Source organism: Eumetopias jubatus, unplaced genomic scaffold, assembly GCF_037043125.1.
Source record: "Eumetopias jubatus isolate StellerSeaLion01/CBP00866 unplaced genomic scaffold, mEumJub1_p1.0 scaffold_15, whole genome shotgun sequence".
Classification (NCBI taxonomy): Eukaryota; Metazoa; Chordata; class Mammalia; order Carnivora; family Otariidae; genus Eumetopias; species Eumetopias jubatus.
This window is the reverse complement of record NW_028274821.1, coordinates 91,466,938-91,491,049: the sequence shown is the minus strand read 5'-3', so window position 1 is coordinate 91,491,049 and position 24,112 is coordinate 91,466,938. Positions and strand designations below refer to the sequence as shown.

At 58.6% G+C, this 24,112-nt stretch overlaps 1 protein-coding gene across 7 annotated transcripts in view; it reads left to right on the top strand.

Moving 5' to 3' along the window:
• RALGDS (ral guanine nucleotide dissociation stimulator) overlaps positions 1-17,977 on the top strand; it is a 29,986-nt gene extending 12,009 nt beyond the window's left edge. For 2 of the 7 annotated variants that reach the window (XM_028090466.2, XM_028090460.2), the window contains exons 2-18: positions 5,111-5,221; positions 6,386-6,579; positions 6,778-6,876; positions 7,699-7,907; positions 8,137-8,450; positions 9,192-9,407; positions 9,701-9,804; positions 10,176-10,260; positions 11,219-11,287; positions 11,733-11,819; positions 12,364-12,396; positions 12,726-12,847; positions 13,014-13,109; positions 13,342-13,543; positions 13,736-13,978; positions 15,122-15,236; positions 16,894-17,977. In XM_028090466.2, coding sequence (XP_027946267.1) covers positions 5,111-5,221; positions 6,386-6,579; positions 6,778-6,876; positions 7,699-7,907; positions 8,137-8,450; positions 9,192-9,407; positions 9,701-9,804; positions 10,176-10,260; positions 11,219-11,287; positions 11,733-11,819; positions 12,364-12,396; positions 12,726-12,847; positions 13,014-13,109; positions 13,342-13,543; positions 13,736-13,978; positions 15,122-15,236; positions 16,894-17,069 — 2,475 coding nt within the window. In that variant the 3' untranslated portion in view covers positions 17,070-17,977. The remainder of the gene's footprint in view (positions 1-5,110; positions 5,222-6,385; positions 6,580-6,777; positions 6,877-7,698; positions 7,908-8,136; positions 8,451-9,191; positions 9,408-9,700; positions 9,805-10,175; positions 10,261-11,218; positions 11,288-11,732; positions 11,820-12,363; positions 12,397-12,725; positions 12,848-13,013; positions 13,110-13,341; positions 13,544-13,735; positions 13,979-15,121; positions 15,237-16,893) is intronic. The other 5 variants (XM_028090464.2, XM_028090463.2, XM_028090462.2 and 2 more) reach the window with 5 other exon arrangements.
• The last annotated feature ends 6,135 nt before the right edge of the window (positions 17,978-24,112 follow it).

Here is a 24,112-nt window from a genome sequence, read left to right as displayed (position 1 = left end):
TGGGGTCACACACACTGGGCAAGAGCTGGAGAGGAGAGAGAGCTTCGGGGGAATGCCAGCTTGGCCCCTGGCAGCCCTAGACTGGCGCCCACTCCCGGAGCCTCGGTTCCCCTCATCTATAAAATGGACCTGATACCAGCTCCTCCCCTAGGGTTCAGGTGAGGACTAAGTGAGACCAGCAGCCTGACAGGCGGTCCCCACAGTGCCTGGCACAGTGTCAGAGCCAGACAGGTGGCGGTTGCCGTGATTGTGTTTTCTGACGAGGTGCCAGGGGAGTGCCTGTGCCCGGGGCTCTGGGGTTATGCCACCCACCGCCCGGCACAGGTGGCATGGTGCTTCTCAGGCCTGGGTCCCGTAGCTGGTCTCTGGGCCCCGCCCTCCCCAACCAGCAGAGTCACCCGAGGAAGGCCTTCCCGTCTCTGGCCTCTGCTCTGAGCCTGTGCATGTGGCAGCCACAACGGAGCAAGGCAGCGGCCAGGCCTAGATGGGAGGTTCGTGGGCCAAGGTTAAAATCCCCGTCCTGCTGCCACTTCATGGCTCCTCCCTCACCCATCAAGTGAGGTGTTGGGAGGATTAAATGTGATGAGTGTGTAAAAAGCCAGGCCCCCAGGAAATGCCCACAGACATCAGACTCTGTGGTTGGTGGTGGACGCTTGGTTGTGGCTCTTGGGGCTGGACCTTAGGCTGGCCCTGCCCTGCACCCCCTTTGGGACCGGGCCACCCTCCTCTTCGGCTGTCACCAGCTACACTCCCTGAAAGGCTTGATGTGGGGTGGCCTGCTAGCATGATAGCCAGGAGCCGGCCTTGAATGGACAGGAAGACAGGTGGTGGGTGGGGCCAGCGTGGAGGTCCCTAAGCCCCGCCCCACCTGGGGCATCCTTCTTTTCTTGTGTTTACATGCTGATGAGTAACTGGGCTCAGGCTGGTGGGGAGGGTCCTTGAGGACAGCCTCTTTGGGGGCTGGGTGAGGCTGGTCCCCAAACTCCTGGGGTCATTGGGGGGGTCTGGGGTCACTGAGCTCCCTGGTTGCCCTGGCAAGCTGGCAGGTCCCCGGCCCAAGCTCCCACTATGGCCTGCAATGCCTGGGGTCAGGAGTGTGGTCAGGAGAGTCCGCACCTGACTCCATACACCCGCGTCCAGGGCTGACCTGGGGTCCCCACTTGGTCCTGTCTATGTCCTCGGGCTCAGGGTACAGGACACCCACCAGAGGGTGGGGGTGGGGCCCTGCTGCACACCAGGAGGCTTTTTCGTCTCCCCTGCTTGTTGGAGCTTATGGTCTAAGAGATGAACCAGGACTTGGGACTCGAGAAGTCCTGGGTTCTTTCCTCAGCCCAGACCTGCTGCCCCGGGCCTTGGTCTCCACTCTGCAAATGTTTGCGGATGCCTCGTTTAAACTGTCCCAGGAACCTGGGACCCCAGGAGGGCTGATCAGGCCCTCTGATCCATCTCCCGTCGCGGCTCCTGCATGTGAGCAAAAGGCCAAGAAGTCGGAAAGCTGCAGGGCTGGCTCGGGCAATTTTAGGACTCTAGCCCTCTCCGTGGCGGCCCTTCTGGAGGCTCCCACAGGGGCTCTCAAGGTTTCCCCACTAGGTGTCTGTCAACAGCTCCTGGGGGCTGTGGTCGGCAGGTGGTGCCCAGTTTTGTTCCCGTTTCTGGGGCCCTCTCACATGCCAGGTGCTGGGTGCCTTCTCCGGACCCCCACTGTTGCCCCAGAGAGAGCTGCTGCTCTCCTCCCCATTTCACGGATGAGCTCACTCGGGCCAGGGGCACAGAGGCTCGGCAAAGCTGGAAGTCAGAGCCCTTCAGGAAAGACGGTGTCCTGGGGTCTGGTGGGCCCTGGGGAGGGGCCTCATGTGCCCGGGGCTGCAGGGTGCTGACCAATGTCCGGGTGAGGGCCTTGGGTGGCGTCTGTGACTCCGTGGCCCTGGGTGGCAGGCTCAGCAAGGTACAGTAAGGACCCCATCTCATGCATACGCATGCACTGTGGTCGGAGCCACCCCCGCCCTGCCCGAGTGGGACCGGGTCTCTACACGTGACCCGAAGAGTGCAAGCCTGAGCCCTTCTTCTCTGTGTGCCTCAGCCCTGGACCAGGTCTCCATAGGAGGAGCGAGTCTGTGGAGGAGGCCCCTGGGGGTCTGGAGGCCCCTTATGGCCCCTCGTTGTAGCTTCCACGGGAAATATACACCCAAGGGGGGCAGAGGCATGATGAGAATGAAGGTGCATCTCCAGCATGAGCTGCCTTCCCGGAGAGATGGCAGGGCTGGGGAGAAGCCAGCAGGGCCCCTCGGGTCTATCCAGAATAGGGGGTGGGATGGGCCCTGGCGACCCCATTAGTCTCCCTTGAGGGAACGGGGCCTGGCCTGCAGTCACTTGGGGACAGGCATCCTGCTGGGCTGTCACCCTGAGAAGGCTGATCAGGTGACACCCAAGCCGTTTCTCCTTCTTGTCCCTGGGGCTCTGGGCTGCACTCAGAGGGACAGCGGGGTGTGGGGCACGGAGGTGCCCGTTGTGCAGGCCTCTGCTTACCAGGGCCTGGGGGGGCACCGCTCCACCCTCGCTCCCCTGACCCAAGCCGCAAGAGGCCAGGCAGTGTGTGCAAGGCCCAGCTGCCAACTGGGTCCCAGAGCCCTGGGGATGTTGGCCCCCCAAGGACACAGCCATCCCTGTGGCGTCCTCTTCCCTAGAAGTCAGCCGAGCACCACCCTGCCCTGCAAGTCCCCCCTCCCAGGACATCTGCTTTTTGGTAGGCCGCTCCCATCCTCCCCCAGGAACCCCCCCGCCCACCCCACCCCCGGGCCCCTTGCCAGAGCACCACCCGCGTGGGCCTGCGTGCGCTCCACTCTGCCCGCCCTGCCGCAGAGGGTCCTGGGGGGCAGATGCCAGGCCGTTGGCTGCTTTCCTTCTCTGTCCCTGGAGGCGGGTAGGAGCAGGAAACAAATCCCACTCTGGCACTTTCTGCCCCGAACTCGGGGCAGATTGCTTTAGAGCCTGCCCCTCTGCCATCTCTTGGAAGGTGGTTTACAGGGCACGTGCACTCAGCTCTGAGGGTCTGCTTTTGTTCCTGCCACAGCGGGCGGCGGTGTGAAGGAGCCAGGCAACTCCCCATCTGTGTGACAGGGCGGTGACTCCCCCACCCCCACCCCAGTCCCAGCCCTTGTGGCTCCCGGCCTCCCACCCCGCCCCCCGTCCCCCTACCAGCTGGCAGAAGGGGGCCCCTGCGGGGTGGGGGCGGGGCTTGGGGACCATGTGATGCACAGGCCAGCTGCTCTGCCAGCGAGGCCCACAGCTCTCTGCAGGAAGGGGGGGACTGCTCTCTGGACCTGCCAGGGGATGGCCACTGCCTGCCCGCAGCCCCCCACCCCCACCCCGCCATGGCCAGCCTGGCCGAGAGGCCTTGACAGAGCCCCACAGGGATCCAGGTGCTGTGTGGAGTTCAAGTGCGGGGCCCTCTGGCGAGGCCGGTCCTGCGCAGGGCCTCCAGATCACTGCCCGCAACCCGGGTGTTCCCCCGCCCTGGGCCACACGTGGCTAAAATAACCCTGGAGAAGGCCGGGCCCTTCCAGCCCAGGCTTGGCCTCTGCGGGAAGTAGCCAGGCCCTTCCAAGCCCAGGCTTGGCCTCTGCGGGAAGTAGCCTGGGACTCCTGAGGACTTGCCGGGGTGGTGGGGCCCCCATCTGCAGCCTGTCTCCTCTGAGGGCTCTTCCAGGTGGGGGAGGGAAAGTGAGCATATGTCTCAGCTTTTCTGCTTCAGGAGGAGTCTCCCCGGCTCGGTAGAGGGGCTGGACCTCCACAGGCCTGGGTCATTGGAGGGGTGTGGGTGTGGGAGGTGCCGCTCAGGGGGACCTGTGCCTGTGGGTTCCCTGCTAACTTCCCAGAAACAGGCTGGCTCTCTCTCTGGAGAGAATGTGATGGCAGCCGCTTCCCCGTTGGTCCAGTGCGCAGCGTGGGAGGGCGGCCACAGGTCAAAGGAAGTGGCCTTCCAGAGGGCAGCTGGCCTCCCGCGGCGCACAGGGGTGGACAGGAGGTGAGAGGCCCCGGCACCCCGTCGCTGACCTCGGGGGTGCAGCAGGGGCCCGGCTAAGGCCGAGGGCTTCAGGGAAGGCTGTGGGTGGGCCAAGTCAGCACTTTTGCCTGGGTCTTCCGTAAGCTCCACACCCACCTTGGGTTAGGGCAGTGACCTGCAGTCCCAGCCGCCATTGTGGACCGTTGATTGATGGCCCTGGGCCAGCTGGCACCTCCCAGCTCCTCCCTAAGCCCTCAGAGGTCCCCCGCCCCGCTGCAGGCTCCCCCTTCCCTGGACAGGCTGAAGTCCGAGCCGATGTGGCTAAGCGGCCTTAGCCAGCCAGGGCCAGTCTGCCCAGTGGGAGGGGTCGCTGCCGCCTAAAACAAGGGCCTTTCCTTTCTGCTTCGGGTCCAGGCAGCAGCCAGATGATCCCCCTTCCTGTCCCAGCCAAAGCTCCGTGGTTTTGGTTCCTATGAAACCCCAGTCTGCCCAGATGCCTGCGCGGTCACCATTTGCACCCTGTCCCCATGCATGTGATGCCAGACAGGGAACCGGGAACTCCTCTGTTGCCCAAGAAGGCACAAGGGCATGAATGAGCAGAAAGGGAAGGAAGTGGCCTTGGATGTGGCCGCCGGGGATGCCCTACACCTGCCCCTGACCCGTGATGCTGACTCCAGGGCTAGGCCAGGAAGAGCTACCCGTGCCTGCTGGGTCAGCTGGGGTGGGGGCAGGAAGGGCTGGGGAGGGATGAGGGCCTTGGGGTTCCTGGGGCTGCCGTTTACCCACGGTGGCACCCTTCCCTTAGCCTCCACGTACTCATCTGAGCCATGACCGAAAAATAATACCCCTCTTGGGGCAGGCGGAGTGATCCCGCCTGGGCGTGAGCAGGTTGCAGGGGGCTTCGGGAGCCTGGAGGGTTGGTCTTATTCATACCTAAAATGGTGGCTGATGGGGTGGGAAGGGGAGGGCTGGGGGCAGCGTCCACCTGCCCCGACATGATTCCCAAGCCCTCGAGCTGTCAGCCCAGTGCATCCTGGCTTGGGGACCGGAAGGCTCTGGGGGCAGCCCCTGACACCCCCGCCTGGTGGCCGGGCACTGTCTCTGCAGAGCTGCACGCAGGAGATCGGTGAGGAGCTGGTCAACGGGGTCATCTACTCCATCTCCCTGCGAAAGGTGCAGGCGCACCACGGCACCAACAAAGGCCAGCGCTGGCTTGGGGTGAGTGCAGCCGCGGGGCCTCCACCCCCAGGACCCTGAGAAGGCCCTGGGTTCCAGGCTCTCTGGCCGCTCTGTTGGGCTCCCTCCCATGGCCTTCCTGCCGAAGGGCCCCACAGTCCCACTCCCAAAGGAACCTGGGCCTCCACGCCCTCCCCGCTGTCTAGCCCTGGGCTTGGCCAGGAGCAAGGTCACTCTGCACAGGCGGTGCCTGGGACGCTCAGTCGGTGAGCATCCAACTCTTGATTTGGGCTCAGGTCATGATCTCAGGGTCGTGAGATCCAGCCCTGCATTGGCCCTGCACGGTGTGTGGAGCCTGCTTAAGATTCTCTCCCTCTCCCTCGGCCCCTCCTGTGCACGTGCACACGCTCTGTCTCTCTCTTAAAAAAAAAAAAAAAAGTCATTCTGTACATATCTGCATAAACATCAAAAAAGACACTTTTCTACTGTTTCCACTTCACATTGGGCCCCAGGTGATTTTGTATTTTGCCCCAGTCTTTCTGGTTTTAGCTCCTGCCCGCCCCCCCCAACCCCCCCACCCCACCCCACCCCACCCCCGTCTCAGGTAGCCCACAACCCCTCCTTCCACACCTACAAGCCTTCCACGTCCCCAGGCTTGGAAGGGCTTGTTTTTCCCCAAAGGCGGGGGAGGCTCAGGCTCCTCTAGAATTGCTGTCCCCTGGAGCACAGCCACATGACCCCTCCGGGGTCAGAGGTCGGGCCTGCCTCGGCTACATAACATTCCAGAAGGGAGGCCGGTTGTCACGGTGATTCAGCCCTTCAGTGCCATGGGCCTGGGCTCCATTCCTTGCTGTAGCTGTTTCCCCAGTGCTGCACGGAGCACCTGTGGCTCGTCCCTGCCCAGAAGGAGCCTCTGTCTTCTCGTCTCTAGAATGGGCACGTTTTGCCAGGGCTCCTGGGGGTAATGCTCTTCCTCCTCCAGCCAACAGACTGACCCGGAAGGGTTGTGTCTGCGTTTTTCCTCACTCCCCATCTCAAATTCTGCTTCTAAAGCCGAGCTGGTTTCTTGGCTGGGGGCACGCGTGTCTCCTCTACAGCCACACGTCACTGTGCACTTGGGACTTCATCTGAGCTCCAGTCCCCTGCCCTCCTGGCGGCACAAGGTGCTTGCCGCTGACCACGCACCCCTCCTTTGTCCCACCCCAGTGTGAAAACGAGGCCGCCCTGAACCTGTATGAGACCTGCAAGGTGCGGACAGTGAAGGCAGGCACACTGGAGAAGCTGGTGGAGCACCTGGTGCCTGCCTTCCAGGGCAGCGATCTCTCCTATGTCACCATCTTCCTGTGCACCTACCGAGCTTTCACCACCACCCAGCAGGTCCTGGACCTGCTGTTCAAAAGGTGAGCAGCGCCCCTCTCCTGCCCAGCGGCTCCCTGCACACCTCCGGGCTGTGTGTCTCGGGCGTGGCACTTCCTCTGTCTGACATGAAGCCCCTTCTAGACGTTTTGCATAATTCAGGGAACAGGGCAGACAAATCTCCCTGCCCTCCTGGGCTTCATTCTAGTCGGGGAGTCAGCCAGTAACCCTAGACATCATAGCAGGTACGGTAGACGTGACGCCCTCACGGCCTCCTCTAGATACGGATGCATCCTCCCTTACTCCGATGACGACGGCGGACCCCAGGACCAGTTAAAAAAGTGAGTGGACTTTGAGTCTGATGGGAGGGTCCCCTGTCTCCAAGGTGGGGGACATCTGGTGCTTTGGCGGGACTGGGGGTGCTGGGCAGAGCCCTGGCTGCCCCGCATCTGTCATGGCTGCTGGAGGGCAGCGGTGTGGGGGCCTCTCCTGCAGGACAGGAGTGAGACAGCCGAGGCTGCGGGCCCGGGGCCTAGGGAGCAGAGGGGAGGCTGCGGGCCCCACCTGCCCTGACCTGATCCGGGGGTCACCGGCTCACACAGGGGCCTCACACTGGGTCCCCCACGTGGGGGCCTGCACGTGGGGCCTGGACAGGCCGGGCAGCCGTCCCGAGAATAGTGTCGGTGAGGAGACCCCACGGGACTGCAAGGGGGTCAGGCAGCCGTCGGAGCAGGGGCTGGGGGCCGAGGGGCCGTGAGAGCCCAGGCGGGCTGGGCCGAGGGACACTGCCCGTTCCCTCCTCCCTCACGGACTTCTGCAGTTCCTCTGTGGTGCCCCAGGGCCGGGACAGAGCAGACACTGCACCGCCTCCCCACGCTCCTGGAGTTTCCAGGGCAGCAGGAGGGACCCCAGACAGATAGAGGCATGGGGCAGGCTCCCCTGAGGAAGGCAGGGGTGCTCACACCCGTGATGGAGGGCTCCCTCCCGTGGAGACTGCTGGCCCCCGCACCTGCTGGCCACACCTGCGACTGCCTGGATGGCCAGTGTGGGTGGGCTGGCGGGGGGCCTGGCCTGTGGATGGAGCATCCCCAGGGCTGCCCCAGGGGGCTGTGTGGAAGGGCTGCCCAGGCCACTGACTTGGCTTCCTGCCCGCCTACCTCCAGGGCCATCTCCTCCATTCTGGGCACCTGGCTGGACCAGTACTCGGAGGACTTCTGTCAGCCCCCAGATTTTCCCTGCCTCAAGCAGCTGGTGGCCTATGTGCAGCTCAACATGCCCGGTTCTGATCTGGAGCGCCGTGCCCACCTGCTGCTGGCCCAGCTGGAGCACGCAGAGCCCACGGAGGCCGAGCCCGAGGGTGAGAAGACCGGAGGTGGGTACCTGTGGGTGTGGGGGGAAGGGTCGGAGCTGGCCCCACAGGGGGGAGCCCCAGAGGCTGGTGTGGGGCCTGGAGCAACGACTGGGCTCCGAGCACCCAGCGGGTGGACTGCAGTCAGGGAGACGTCCCGGGGAGGGCTCCTTCCCGGCTGCGGCTTCTCTGGGAGGCCCTGGGCTGAGCTCTGTCTCTTCAAAGGCACATGGAAACTTCTCTCCTCCTATAGCTTTGTCACCTGCTCCAGCTCCAGCACTAGTTCTAAAAACAGCTCCAGAACTAGAGCCAGCTTTAGCACCAACTGTCCTGTCTGCTCCAGAGCCAGATGAGGCTCCAGAACCAGCTCCAGAGCCAGACATGGCTCCAGAACCAGCTTCAGAGCTAGAGCCATCTCTGTCACGAGCTCTAGAGCTGGAGACAGCTCCAGCACCCGAGCCTCCCTGGCCTTCACCTGTGGCTGCAGAAAATGGCCTGAATGAGAAGCCTCACCTCTTGGCCTTTCCTCCTGACCTGGTGGCAGAGCAGTTTACCCTGATGGATGCGGTGAGCACCTCTCCCCAGCAGGGCAAGGCAGAGGTGCACCTTCCTCTGGCCTCTGGTCCATTCCCTGTGGCTCCCCGGTCGAGAGCTGATGTCCTGGTCCATATCCCAGTTCCACCAGGACTCACTGTGGGCTCTCCGGACTGTGGCCATAGAGATGGGACCCTCCCTACCCCAGTCCTCTGCCCAGCGACTGTGGATGACATGAGGCAGGACAGTCGAAGGCTGGGTGGGGCCTGGGGGAGTGGAGCTTCCTGAGGTACATCCAGCTCCGTGGGTTGGCCCGCCAACCTGCCAAGAGGCCTCACCAGCCTCAGCACTTATTAGGCACCTGCTGTGTACTAGAGCTTATGGCAGGCAGCAGAGCCCATAGCTGTGGCCCCCACAGCGGGTGTGCATCTGGATGGGGGCAGACCTGAGGCCTGATGGGGGAGCTGGAAGTGCCGCCTGGTATGCACAGCTCGGAGCCACCTTCTGGTGCTGGGAGTTAGTGAGGATGCGCTGCTAAAATTGCCAGACTCTCTTTCCTGCGTTGTGTCATCCTGGGTCACTCATGCGCTGGGCACGCACGGTGGGCAGAGAACAAAGCCCAGAGTCACACACACACCCCAGCCCTGCAAGGCTCGAGCCACAGCCTCAGCTTCCTGAGCTCAGCTCTGACCAGGGACCCTGCCTGGGACTAGGGGACCGTGGGTGCTGAGCTCTGGGGTGTGGCAGAGCTGGTGACACTCCCCCGACCCCCAGGAGCTGTTCAAGAAGGTGGTGCCTTACCACTGCCTGGGCTGCATCTGGTCCCAGCGGGACAAGAAGGGCAAGGAGCACCTGGCTCCCACCGTCCGTGCCACTGTCACCCAGTTCAACAGCGTGGCCAACTGTGTCATCACCACCTGCCTGGGGGACCGGAGTGTGACGGCCCGGGACAGGGCCAGGGTGGTGGAGCACTGGATCGAGGTGGCCCGGGTACGTCTCCGAGGGGCCCTGGGGAACCCCTGTCTCACTTCATCTGCCCTTGGGGTGGTGATTTGTGGCTCTAGGCCCCACAGAGACCCCAGGCCCTTCCTTCCCCTCTGGGAACTTGGTAGCCTGCTGCCCGGATGCTCACCCCCCCAGGACTTCCTCTCGTGGGTTGAGCTCAGATCCTCCTCTCGGGAGTGCTGCTTACCCAGGCTCCACAGGCAGCCGTCTCCCCCAGGACGTGAGGTCCCAGCCACGGGGACGGCAGCCACACCTCAGCCCTTCTGCCCCTCCGCCAGGAGTGCCGCGTCCTCAAGAACTTCTCGTCGCTCTACGCTGTCCTGTCAGCCCTGCAGAGCAACTCCATCCACCGGCTGAAGAAGACGTGGGAAGAAGTTTCCAGGTGGGTCGGCCTCTCTTGGGAGGAGCTCCAGGGGGGGACCCGAGACCTTCCAGGAGGCAGCAAATCCTGGGCCAGGCCTGCTGGCGGGGCCTCTGAGGGTCCATTGGCCTTAGGCCAGCAGTTCTGCCTTAGGACTCAGTTTCCCTATCTGTCAGCTACTAGATTGAGCCACACTGGAGATCTTCCTGTGTTTACTGGGCGGCCACCCACACAGAGCTCCCCTCCCCAGGCCCGCAGAGCGCTGAGGGCCCAGCAGGACCCTGTGTGAAAACCACCCATCCGGGCAGTTCAGGGCCTCGGGCTCTAAAATAAAATGGATTAGCACGCACATCTGTGTGTGCCATTCCCAAGTCTGTCCGTCCTTCCCGCAGGGACAGCTTCCGAATCTTTCAGAAGCTGTCGGAGATCTTCTCAGATGAGAACAACTATTCGCTGAGCAGAGAGCTGCTTGTCAAGGTAAAGCCGGACAGAGGGGTGGGTTCTCAGTGAGTCTCTTTGAAAAATTCCAGTCCTGTCTTGTCTGGACTCTGGGGAGAGTGGGATCTTTTTGGTCCATGGCCGGTGGGGGGCAGTTTGGGGAACAGGAGGCCCTGGTAATGGGATGGTGTGGGAACAGCTGGGGCATTCCAGAAGGGATGGGTGAGCTGGCAGGACTAGCAGGTCTCCTGCCTCCTCCAGGCTGGTGGGTGGATGGGGTCAGGGGTGCGGGGCCCCTTCTGTCTGCACTGCAGCTCCGGGGGAGAGCACCCTGCCTGCCTAGGGATGGGGTACCGCAGGGGAAGCCAGAGTCCACATCCCAAAGGGGCTGCCCAGCCTTGGGTCCAAATGAGCAGACCCAGGAGGCGGCTCTGGGTGCACTGGGGGGTTCCTCACTCTGCCCGGGGCCAGACACCACAAATGGATGCCAGGGAGTCTTACTGGGCTCTCGCCACGGGGCCTCAAATTCGCCAGAAGACCAGTTAGCAGGAGCAGGTCTCCAGCCGGGAGGGAGGAGCCCACTCTCCTCTGAGTCCCTCTGGGACCTTGGGCAAGTCACTGCCCCTCTCAGAAAATGGAGGAATGATGAGCCTGGGGTCCCTCCGGGTTCATGACGCATGGGGAGGCAGCGAGGTGCAGGGAGAAAGGGAATGTGTGTGAGTTTTGTGCAGAGCCCCCACCCTGGAGTGGGCGAGGGTGACAGGAACAGGCATGGGATGTTGAGTCCCTGGAGATCCCCAGGAGGTGGGTGTCGTGCTCACCTGCACTTCCCAGACGAGGAAACAGGCTCAGGGAGGCCAGGCCGTCGGCCCCCATTCCCACGCCCAGGGAGCCCTGGAGCGTTTGTACCGGTGACCAAGGCCCAAGGTCAAGTCTGCTGGAGGGGAAGCTGGGGAGGAGAGGAAGGTCTCACTGACCCTGTCTTCAACCCTGGCAGGAGGGGACCTCCAAGTTTGCCACCCTGGAGATGAACCCCAAGAGAGCTCAGAAGCGGCCAAAGGAGACGGTGAGTGTGCGCGAGGCCGACAGAGGCAGGGGCTGGCCTCCCAGTGAGGGGAGGAGGGGTCGCCCCCAGCCCCTCCCCCTCACTGCTGCTGCAGTACCTGCCCTGCAGGCTAGACCTGGCCTCCTCTGGGCCCGGGCAGGGCCGCACCCTGACCAGCTGCTGTCTTGATGGTGCTGGTTACAGCCACCAAAGCAAGGGCCTTGGGAGAGCCAGGCTGGGGGTGGGTTTAGGGGTGGGGAGGGTCCAGGAACCACAAAACTTCCGTGATTTGCCAAATACCGGGCCTGGAAGGTGACTGGGGGAGTTTGGGGTCCGTGGCCGCTAGGAGGGAGTCTGGGGGAGACAGCTGAAGGTCCCCGGGCTGCTCTGAGTGGGAGGCTGGGGTGGAGGCTGAGGCTGAGGGGAGCCTTGGTTCTGGCTCATCTGCCCCACCCCCATGCCACAGGGTGTCATCCAGGGCACCGTTCCCTACCTGGGCACGTTCCTCACAGACCTGGTGATGCTGGACACCGCCATGAAAGACTATCTGTATGTGAGTGAGCCCCGGGGGCCCGGCCGGGGTGGGAGTGGGGCTGGGGTCCTGGAGGAAGACGCCCCTCATTGAGCCCTGAGCTCTCAGCACTGGGTGCACCTCATCTGAGAGCCCCCAGCCGCCCCCATGGGCCAGGGCACCTGCCCATCTCACCAGGGAGTAAAGAGCTAGGTGCCCAGCTGGTGAGGCCTAGAGCTGCAGGAGGCTTTGGCCCAGCGGCACGCAGCCCTCCCTCACGCAGTGGCCACGGGCAGAGAGGGGCCGGCCCTCCAAGGTCAGGTGCGGGGTGGCCAGGCTGGGCCTTCCTGCCCCAGGCCTCAGTCTCTCCTTCTGTCCTCAGGGTCGGGCAAGAAGTTCCTTGAGGCTCTGCCCGCCCCCCACCCCTGCCCAGCGGCTCCCAGATCCTAGGACCCACCCAAAGCCCGGGTGCGTGCGCCCACCTGCCCCCTGGTGTGTGCTGTCGGGAGTGCAGCCTGAGAGGGGCTGAGGGGCGGTCATGGGCAAGGGGACACTTTCTGATGGTGGCTGGCCGTTTGCCTTCCAGGGAAGACTGATCAACTTCGAGAAGAGGAGGAAGGTGAGCCATTGCAGCCTGTACGTGTTGGCGGGGGGTGCGGAAATCAGAGAGCCACCTGGATAGACCGCTTGGCTGCATCCTGCTTCCTTTATATTTATGGGGAGAGTCGGATACACAGAGGAGGGCGGACCTCTCCCACTGGAGGGTGGGTGCAGGAGACCAGAATCAGGGAGGACTTCCTGGGAGGGACTGTTTGGACCCAGCTCTGAGAAGGGGTGGGCCTGGGCAGGAGTAGAGAGTAGGAGGGGGACCCAGAGACCCTGGGCCCCGGGGCCGTGCCCAGCACCCCATCCATGCCAGCACTGTCCTGCCCTTCCCTCTGGCCCCAGGAATTCGAAGTGATCGCCCAGATCAAGCTGCTCCAGTCAGCATGCAACAATTACAGCATCGCACCTGAGGAGCACTTTGGGGCCTGGTTCCGGGCCATGGAGCGGCTCAGCGAGACGGAGAGGTGCGCCTGCGCAGGAATTGGGCGCAGCTTGGGCGGGCTGTGCTGTGGGATCTCGGTCAGCACTGGACTGACTCTGGGCATCTGGAGCCGCGCTGCCAGCCGGACTGCGGGAGGGAAACCTGGGTGTGCATCCCCTTAGCCTCACAGCTGCACCTCTGTCCCGTAGCTACAACCTATCGTGTGAGCTGGAGCCCCCCTCCGAGTCGGCCAGCAACACCCTCAAGGCCAGGAAGAACGCGGCCATTGTCAAGCGCTGGAGCGAGTGAGTGCCCGGGCTGGCAGGATGGGCTCCCTCCCGGCTTCGGGAAGCCTCGGGCTGAGTGTGCCTCTGTGAAACAGGGTGATCCTAAATCGATCGCTCCTGAAGCAGGGACAAATGTGAGACTGGTGATTGACCGAGCACTTGGCACAGAGCCTGGAATGTGGAGTGGAGGGGGCAGGGGTGGGATGTGTCCCCAGGGAGGCCCCCCAGATGAGCTGATCCTTCCATGTAGCCGCCAGGCCCCCAGCACGGAGCTCAGTACGAGCGGCAGCTCCCACTCCAAGTCCTGTGACCAGCTCAGGTGCGGCCCCTACCTCAGCAGCGGGGACATTGCTGACGCCCTCAGCGTCCACTCAGCTGGCTCGTCCAGCTCCGACGTGGAGGAGATCAACATGAGCTTTGTCCCGGAGTCCCCCGACGGTCAGGAGAAAAAGGTGACTGCCACACCCCTTCTCCCCGATGGCCCTTCCCCGGGCCCAGGTCCCCAGTCCCCCCCCCCACAAGTGGCCAGGAAGCCCCAGCTCGTACACAGAGCTCCTCGGATTCCCCGCCCCGCCCCGGTGCCGGGCACCGGCCCGGGCGCCCTGCAGGGTCCAGGGCTCCTGCTGACTGTGCCATCCCCGCAGTTCTGGGAGTCGGCCTCCCAGTCGTCCCCGGAGACCTCCGGCATCAGCTCGGCCTCCAGCAGCACCTCCTCCTCCTCAGCCTCCACCACGCCCGTGGCCGCCACACGCACCCACAAGCGCTCCGTCTCCGGGGTCTGCAGCTACAGCTGCTCGCGGCCACTGTACAACCAGCAGGTGGGCGACCGCTGCATCGTCCGCGTCAGCCTGGACGTGGACAACGGCAACATGTACAAGAGCATCCTGGTGAGCCGCCGTCCCGTGCCCGCTGTCCTCGGGCTAACCTGCCAGGGGGTCGGGAGGGACAGACGGTCAGCGGGTACAATCGAGAAGCTTCCCTGCAGATGGAAGGCCAGGGAGGGCTTCACGGAGGAGGCGCCTGAGGGGATGCAGGGAGGCAGGGAGGCCCGGCGGTTGGAGGAGCAACAAGAGGCCTGAGGTCAGGGGCTCAGGGTCTGGGTCTGGATCTCCTCGGCGGAAGACAGAAGCTGCCAGTGGCTGGAGCAGAGGGCGGGCAGCGGTGACTTCTCCGCGGGGCGGGGCTGGGGCCAGGAGGCGCAGGGAAGCCGGTGAGGAGGCAGCGACCATGCCAGGCGGGTGGCTGTGGAGGTGGCCAGCAGCGTCAGACCGTGGATGTCGTTCAGAGCTTGAGATCAAGCCAAGGGGGATTTGTCTCCAGACACTGTGTGTCTGGGGGGCCGGGGGGGGGGGGGACTCACGTTCCAGAACTCACACTGCAGGGGAGCCATTTGTACTCCCCGAAGGCCCCCCATCCGCTCTCACTGAGTCTGGTGCCCCGTGACGCACCACCCTGTGCTGAGCTTCCTTCCCACCAGGAACTAGCTTGACTGTCATTAACAGTCATCTGTGTGACCCCACATCCAAGGCCTGTCTGCACTATGGCCTCTGGGGTCGAGGCAAGAGGGGTCGGCCTGTGCTGACCACCACTGCAGCCTCCAGCCAATGCAGGCCTGGCACAGAGGCGGCCCCTGGGCATCTGGCCAGCTCCTCTCTTCCCTCCAGGGCTGGGACTAGACGCTGTCTCTTCCCTGGGTTCACTGATCACATTGTCCTGCAGGGGTAGGATCAAGGGGAGCAGCCCCCAGGAGCGGGCAGGTTTCCGAGGTGGCGTAGGAGGAGATGGCAAGCTTGTAGGAGAATGGGGGGGGGGCAGGAACAATTGGGAAAAGCCTCCCATCACTGCATGGAGGCCTCCCAGGGCAGGACGAGGTGGAGAGGCCCCCCACAGACCCAGCACCCAGCCAGAAGCCGAGCCTTTGTATGCAGTGTGAAGCAACTCCAAGGGTCCCTGGGGCTGCGCTCCTGGGGAGGGGAGGGGGGGCTTCTCCAGGCCCCTCACCCTGACGGTCTGCCCCTTCCCCAATCTAGGTAACCAGCCAAGATAAGGCTCCAGCTGTAATCCGCAAGGCCATGGACAAACACAACCTGGATGAGGACGAGCCAGATGACTATGAGCTAGTGCAGGTTATTTCAGACGATCGAAGTAAGTCGGGGACCAGGTGGGCGGGCTCTGGGGAAGCAGCACCACACCCCAGCCCCAGGCCCAGGGCCTGTGTTCCCAAAACACAGGGCTGCAGGGCTGCGGCGGTGGGGGTGGGCGGCCTTGTGCAGATGCCGCCCAGCCCTGGGGCGGCCTCCTCACTGGCCCCTGGCATGTGCGTGCCCTTGGCCGTGCGAACAGGCTGTGGGAGACCTAGGTCAAAGCTAGCAGCACCGAGGAGTGAAGGGAAAAGGTTTTTCTTCTGGGGCCAGGCAGCCAGATGGCCCAGCTGAGGGGCCGTTCACAGGGGCGCCCTGGCTGAGATGAGAAATGTGTGCCTCAGAAAGAACCGTGCCTGCCGTGGACCTGAGCCTCAAATATGTTAAAATCCACACACATGTGACGTCTTCATCCGCTGGGGCTGCCGTCACACACCGTCGCGGGCTGGGGGCTGATAGATGGCTGAGATTTATTGCTCACAGTTCTGGAGGCTGCAGGTGCACGATGAGGGTGCCGGCTCGGTCAGGTTCCAGTGAGGGCCCTCCTCCGGGTGGCAGACGGCTGCCTTCTCCTTGAGCCCTCACGTGGCGGAAGGGGCGAGGGGCCTCTCTTATAATGCGGCAGTCCCGTTTCCGAGGCTCCACTCCCACGGCCTTATCACGGCCCAAGGCCCCGTCACTTTGGGCATGCGGATTCGCACACGAATTTGGGGGGGACACAAACATTCAGACCATAGCAGACACTAAGCACAGGCTATGAGGGGCCCAGCTCAGTGCGTGGCAGCTGGGAAAGTGACAGAACCCCGAGCCGGCGTTCCCTAGGAGCCGGAAGGCAGGGTCAGAAAGCTCGGGCACAGCCTTTACCTCGTCCCCTGCCGATGCCTCATCCCCACAAGGGAGGTAAGGAACTAAGCGCTAATCCGTACGTACGTCTAGAGACGTGGGGCTCTGTTCCTTCCCATGAGCTGCCAGGCGTTAACCCAGACAATTCATAGGGACCGCCAGCATCCCCAGAAGTTGTTTCCTGAGCTCTCTCTCACCTTCTTGCACCATTTTGGTGGCGGTGGGGGGGGGGGGGGACAGGGCAGGTGCGACCCCCATCTTACCGGACAGGAGGACCAAGGCCCAGGGCAGGGCAGGGAAGGTAAGGCCGGGGCAGGGAGCTCAGTGGGTCTAGATTGTAGTAGGCTCCTGTCCACAGCAGATGGGGGTTGAGGAGCCACCCAGGGGGGCGTGGATTCCCCCTGGAGCCTGGCACAGAAGCCCTGGGGCAAGGCCTGCCCTTTGCTAGGCCCCCAACCTTAGTCCTGAGTAGGGCAGGACTTAGGGGAGGTGTTCTGGATTCTAGAAGGCTTCTTCTGGCTTGAGATCATGGTCAGTGAAGGCAGCAGGAGAGGGATGGATGGTCCTTTGCCAACTCCAGACCGAGGTGGGGATCTGTGTTGTCAGAGTCTCTTTTTAAACAAGGGTCATTGGATTTCCTGAGTGCCCAGCGGTCTCCTCGGCAGGTGTCATTCAGAGGGGTCGTCGGTATTCCTGAGGTTGGATTGGGGGTGTCAGGTCTTCGGCTCAGGCCTGCCCTAGGGGGGCCCTCAAGGGGTGGGTGTTCCATGAGGCCCACGTAAGCATCGCTGACCCTCTCTCGGCCCCTCTCCCACCAGAGCTGAAGATCCCTGACAACGCCAACGTGTTCTATGCCATGAACTCAACTGCCAACTATGACTTTGTCCTAAAGAAACGGACCTTCACAAAAGGGGCAAAGGTCAGGCATGGCGCCAGCTCAACTCTTCCTCGCATGAAGCAGAAGGGACTCAAGATTGCTAAGGGCATCTTCTGATTAGTCCCTAGCACTGGCCGGCCACAGAACCACTCTGTCAGGGGCTGGCTGGCTGGGTAACCAAGCACTTAGAGACTCCGATGGCCCAGGCCAGGCGGGCACCATCTGCCTGACCTGCCAGCTCAGGCCACCCCCAGACTCCAGTTTCACCCTGAACCTCTCCTACTGCTGGGATTGACGCCTACTGTTTGCTAGGCTGACCTGGCCTCCCGTGGGCCACTCGCCGCCTTAGGTGCCTTCCACTCTCTGGAACCAGAGGACTAGCTGACTTCTGCCAAGGAGCGCTGCCAATGGGCATGGAGCCCTGCATGCCGCCGGGCACTGCCCTCTGTGCACTTCCCTCATGTCTGCTCAGGTGTGGGTCACTGCCACCTGTGCCCATGGGCACCCCAGGGCACCCACTCATCCACTGGGTCTGACCACTGCACTTCTCTCCTCATGCCCACGGGCATCGGCCTGTGCCCTTCTCGGGTCCTGGGCTCTCTTTCCACCATGCTAGCCTTTCCCAGGCTGCACCAAAGATTCCACCATCGGGGCCAACAGAGCGAGGGAGTCTCACCCCTCCCCCACCCAACCCCCCCCCCCCCAGGAGAGGAGGAGGGGGACCCTTTTCACAGATCACACTCTTCACCCGGTGAGTGAGGACGGTCTCAGCGGAGCCCCGTTGCCACTGACTCTCATGATACTGCAAGTACCATTCACCACTGCGCCCTGGGCTTCACAAGACCACACGAGACGGGGGTTAGTGGGAAAGGAGAATTGGGGGAAAGGGGAGGGGTGTTGAATATTTGTATAAAAGGCAAAAACAAAACAAAAAAAGTTTACCAGTTGGGGAGGGGCAATATTTATTTGTTGTAAATAGCAAATGCTAGACTTGAATATTATATTAAAATCCAGTTTCTACTATAGCTTGGGAGTTGTGGTTTGGTTCTTTCACTTCCTGTGCTAATTTAAATGAGATGCAGATTCTCACTTTCCGGGTTCAAATAGGAAATCTTGCATTGTTACCGGTTTATTTGTACGCAGGAGAAGCGAGAAGAGCCAGCCACCCTTCTCTGGCTCACTTAAGGAAACATGCAAGCCTATCTTTCACAGAGCAGATGCTTGCCTCAGTGTCATTTAACTGCGCACTGAGCTGGCTCAGCCCATCAGCACTCCTGGGATTTGAGGTTGGAGGTGATTTCACAGGGCATAGCAGCAAGCCCTGAAACTTGGGTCTTTAAAAATAACATTTGTGGGGTACCTGGGTGGCTCAGTCAGTTAAGCATCTGCCTTCGGCTCAGGTCATGATCTCAGGGTCCTGGTCAGCAGGGAGTCTGCTCCCTCTCCCTCTGCCCCTCTCCACTGCCCGTGCTCTCTCTCATAAATGAAATGTTTTAAAAATAAAAACATTGGTGAGGGGAAATTATGGAATAAGAAGCTCCAGGGTCAGTCTCTCCATGGAGGCCATTAGGCTAGGGGGAGAAAATGATCAGAATGAACCATCTGGGGACTCTGGAACCTCATCCAACACAACAGCCAGGGGAGTGCTTGATGTCAAACAGAGCTGTGGGACTTCAGCAGTTAAGGGGATCTCTGCCGGGCCTCACACTAACCAAGGCAGCAGGACAGAAGCTTCTGTCCCTGAACAACAAGGAATATGCAGAACAATATAGTTTGGAAAAGTCACTGTAGAAACAAGACTGCAGGTCTTGAATGACAGAAGTAAGCCTAGAGGAGGGGGAGAATCTGCTTTCCAGAGTTACCACATTGTCATCCTCAACATCCAGTTCCCAACAATTTACAAATCATACAGAGAAATAGGAAAACAGTGCTGGTACGTAGGAAAAAAGAATTTGGCAAACTCCCTGAGAAAGTCCAGGCGTTGAAGTTACTAGTCAAAGACATTAAGTTGACTGTCTTAAATATGCTCAGTGAGCTAAAGGAAAGCACAGACAGAAAAAAATCCCTAAAGGAACACAAGAGAACAGTGTAAGAACAAATAGGAAATGTAATAAAGAGAAATTAGGAACCACATAGAAACTCTGGTGCTGAAAATACAATTGAAATGAAAAAAACTCACCAGAGGGGTTCAATGGCAGATTTGCACAGGCAGAAGAGAGAATCGGTGAACCTGAAGGTAAAGCCATTGACATTCTCCCTGAAGAGCAGAAAGGAAAAAAGAATAGAAAAATGAACAGTCCCCTCCAGGAGTTGGTGACATCATCAAATATTAACAGCATCTACATACCGAGAGTCCCAGAAGAAGGGAGGAGCAGAGAGATTATTTGAAATAACGATGGCTAAAGAGTTCCCAGATTTGATGAAAGACATGAATCTACACATCAAGAAGCTCAGTGGACTCCAAGCAAGATAAACTCAAAGAGATCCACACCGAGATATATGATATATGTAATCAAATTGTTGAAAGACTTAAGAGAAAATCTTGAAAGCAGCAAGAAAGAAGCGGTCATGTACAAGGGGTCCTAATAAGATCAAAAGAAATCATGGCAGCCAGAAGGCAGTGGATGACCTATCTATATTTAAAGTACTGAAAGGAAAAGGAAATCTATATCCAGCAAACTACCCTTTCAGGGTGAAGGGAAATGAGGACATTCTCAGATAAAGGAAGTTAAAGGATTTTGTTATCAGTAGACCTGCCTAAAAGAAATCCTACAAGCTAACCCTTCAGGCTGAACGAAAAAACACTAGACAGTAACTCAAAACCATATGAAAAATAAAGAGCATTAGTAGAGGTAAGTAACAGATCATTATAAAAGCCTGTATTGTTTCACTTTAGGTTTGTAACGCCTTCTTTTTTTCTGTATAATGTATAAAGCAAATTTATAAAACAGTGTAGGGCACCTGGGTGGCTCAGTTGGTTAAGCGACTGCCTTCGGCTCAGGTCATGATCCTGGAGTCCCGGATCGAGTCCCACATCGGGCTCCCTGCTCGGCAGGGAGTCTGCTTCTCCCTCTGACCCTCTTCCCTCTCGTGCTCTCTATCTCTCATTCTCTCTCTCAAATAAATAAATAAAATCTTTAAAAATAAATAAATAAATAAATAAAAGTGTAAGTCTGTGTTAATGGAACAGAATACATAAAGATATAATCTGTGACAGTAACCACACAAAGTGGGATTGGGAATTTATAAGAGCTGAGTGTACACTACTGAATGAAGCTGGTATTTCAAGGAAATAGGCGTGTCACCAGGATGGTAAACAGGTGATGTCCTCAGCTTCCCCAAGTGTCCTCCTTGGGTGAAGCTGGTATTTCAAACTAGGTTGCTCTCAGTTTAAGATGTTAATTGCAATCCCAAAGGTAACCAATAAGAAAATCTTTGTTTAGAAATAGATACAAAAGGGAAGAAGGGAATCAAAAAGGGTGCACTTTATATAAAAATAATCAGCTAAATCCATAAAAAGCAGTAATGGAGGAATTGAACAAAAAGCATATAGGACATACAGAAAACAAATAGCTAATAGAAGAAGAAAGTCAGGTGCCTGGGTGGCTCAGTTGGTTAAGCGACTGCCTTCGGCTCAGGTCATGATTCTGGAGTCCCAGGATCGAGTCCCCCATCAGGCTCCCTGCTCAGCAGGGAGTCTGCTTCTCCTTCTGATCCTCCCCCCTTCATGCTCTCTCTCTCTATCTCATTCTCTCTCTCAAATAAATAAATAAAATCTTAAAAAAAGAAGAAGAAGGAAGTCATTAGTAATTAAATATAAATGGGTTAAACTCTCCACATAAAAGGCAGAGTTTGGCAAAATGGATTTAAAAAAAAAAAACACTCCACAAATATGCTGTATTCAAAGAGACTCACTTTGAAAAAAATCTACAAAAAGTTTAAAAGTAAAAGGATGGGGAAAGATATTCCACAAAAACAGTACACAGCTGGGTGGCTATATTATTATCTGACAAAATTGATTTTAAGTCAAAAAGGTAACAAGAGACAAGGTCGGTATACACCGATAAAAATTTCCATTCATCAGGAAAAAATAACAATTGTAAACCTCCATCCCTAAAGCAAAAATTGACATCTTTGAAGTGAGTTGCAGACTTGACTACCTCACTTTCAATAATGGCTAGAAGAATTCAGGTGACAGGAAGATGGCTATGGACAGAGGATTTGAACCACACTCTGTGAGACCTAGCAGACAGACAGAGCCCTTCCCAACAGCAGCAGGGCACACATGCTTCTCAAGTGCACATGGAACATCCTCCAGGACACACCATCTGTGAGGCCACAAAACAAGTCCTAATAAATTTTAAAGGATGAAATCATACGTAGTATCTTTTCCAATCAGGTGGAGTAGAAGCAGAAGGAACAGCGGAAGGAGCACGGGAATACTCAGAAGTATGTGGAAATCAAGCAACCCATGGGTCAAAGAAGAAATTACAAGGGATGTCAGAAAATGCCTTGAGACAAGTGGAAACAAAAACACAACGTACCGTGTTATAGGACCCAGCAGAAGCAGTGCTAACTGCAGAATTTCTAGCTGCCAATGCCGACATTACACAAGAAGAGAGATTGCAAATCAGTAACCTAACGATACACTTGAAGGAGCTAGAAAAAGAACAACCAAAGCTGACAAACCTTTTAGCGACACTGACCAAGGGGAAAAAAAGAGGTACTAAAATCTGCAATGAAAGTGGGAACATTACTACCAACCTCACAGAGACAAAAAGGATTGTAAGGAAGTGCTATGAATAACTGTGTGACAGAGACACACACCGGAATACGATCCAGCCGTTGAAAGGGATGGAGTTTTGATACATGCCACAACATGGACGGACCTTGAAAACACTGTGATCCCACTGCAGGTATATCTAGAAATATCTAGAACAGGGAAACTGATCGGGGACAGAAAGTAGAAGAGACAACCAGGTGGGGGACGGGAGAAGGGAGACTGGGGTGTTATTGATTAATGGGTACAAAGTTTCTGTTGGGGGTGATGAAAAAGTTTTGGAACTCAATATGGTGATGTTTGCACAACAGTGTGAACGGCACTAATGTCACTGAATCGTACTCTTAGAAGTGGCTAAATTGGCATATTTTATGTTGTATATATTTTATGCTGGTTTTTAAACAATAACATTTGCATTTCCTGACCCAGTATGGTGGCTGCCTTTCTACAGCTTTGGAAGAAGGGGGAACATTTTCTGCTTGTTTTATTGGGGTTTCCGTTGACCACCCATTAGGAACTTACAGGTTTCAGGGTTAAATTTGAATTCCATCAGCATTTGGTGGTGGCGGTGGGGATTGTAAACAGATCAAAACATGCAACGTGGGTGGGCAAAGGCCAGGGGGAGGTTATTAGCCACTGGACTATGGCCGGGCAGTACTTGGCATCCTCTGTTCTCTCCAGGGGCCCATGGTCCGCCCTTTACCTGGACTGGAATCCTCCCGGCAACCTCACCGTTGTCCTTAAACCTTCTCCTGCTTGCTTTGAATTCAGGGGAAAGATCTGTAAAGCAGCCTTAAGGCTCCAGCTGAGCCTTATTGCATAAGCATTTCTGCTACCTATGAACTAGGATTTCCAGCCTCCCTGCAACTCCACATATAATTGATTTTGCCCAGAAGCACACCAGAAGCCCCCACCCTGCCCACCTCTCTCGGCCAGACACATGGGGGGCACTCATCCTGGCTGGGGTCAGACGAATCCCTGCTGAGTGCTGGTTTGTGAGGATACGGGTGCTGGTGAAAGACCACCCCACTCCCCCTTCACTGGCCAAGATGAATTCCTGGACCATGTGGTTCTGAAGTCCACTGCATCGGGCAGTCACCAGCTTATGGCCTCAGTCCTGTTGGTACCGACTTGTCCTAAAAGCTAGGCCAGAGCCCTTAGAGCTTGCAGCCCCCTGGGATGGCTGTGTTCTTGTCCAGGTCTGTGATTTGGTTACGTCATGGAGGAGGTGGGCGGTTCGAACCTTTCCTGCAGGGTGGGTTGAAAGATGAGGCCTGGGAAGGAGTGGGGAGGAATCCCAAGACCGCCCACCCAGGGGCACAGCCCCACCAAGGAAATGGTAAACAGGTGATGTCCTCGGCTTCCCCACGTGTCCTCCTTGGGCTTCACCATTAAAGGTTAACATAAAGGGTTAACTCCTGGTCCCGCAGGGAGCCTCCAGGACCCTGGACAGTTACCAGTCAGCCGAGTTGACCCTTGAGCCAACAACGCCGGTTTGGACTGTGCGGGCCCCCTTCACACGGGTGTTTCTCCCTACAGTCCAGGACTGTAAATGTATTTTCTCTCCCTTAGGAATTTCTGAACATTTTCTTTTCTCTTGCTTACTTATTGTAAGAAGATAATTTATAATACATACACAAAATATGTGTTAATCGTGTATGCTATCGATAAGGCTTCTGGTCAACAGTAAGGCTGTTGGATGTTAAGTTTTGGGGGGGTCAAAAGTTAGGGATTTTTGACTGTGTGGGGGGTCGGCACCCCTAACCCCCATGTTGTTCAGGGCTCAGCTGTATTTTCAACTTCAGCCTCTGGCTACAGGCTGTAAAGGCAAAAGCCCGATGAATTGTGGGATGACCCGACAGCGGCAGGTGTCCCCCAGACATACAGCAAGGCTGGCCTCTGCCAGAGAGAGCTTCTCCGAGCAGCCCGGGGGCTGGGCACACACCTGGATCCCGATGCCCCAGCCATTCTGACGTGGCCAGGCCCTCCAGGGATGCGATTTTCTGAATGACAGGTAGGCATGACTGTGTTTACCCCCAACAAGGGCTAGAAGTGCCCAATCCCAGGGCCGGTCGAAGGCACTGGGGTCCGAGAAGTTTCTCCTGCCGTGCCTCCTGAGAGCAGACAGAAACACTTAGAGAAGTCGTGTGCATACTAACGTGGCAGAGGAGGGACACACTGTTGCATCCTTGTGCTTCCACTGGCCAAGGGCAGGGACGGTCACCAGGAGAGGCCCACACTGCCACGAGGGTCCCTCCCCGCAGTCTGTGACAAGGAACCCTCTCTTCACACCTGAGAGCCCTTGACCAAGCCAGGAAGCCCAGGGTAGCCACCGTGGTCACAGGCCGGCCTGAGCGCACCCTGCTTTTTGGGGGGACGG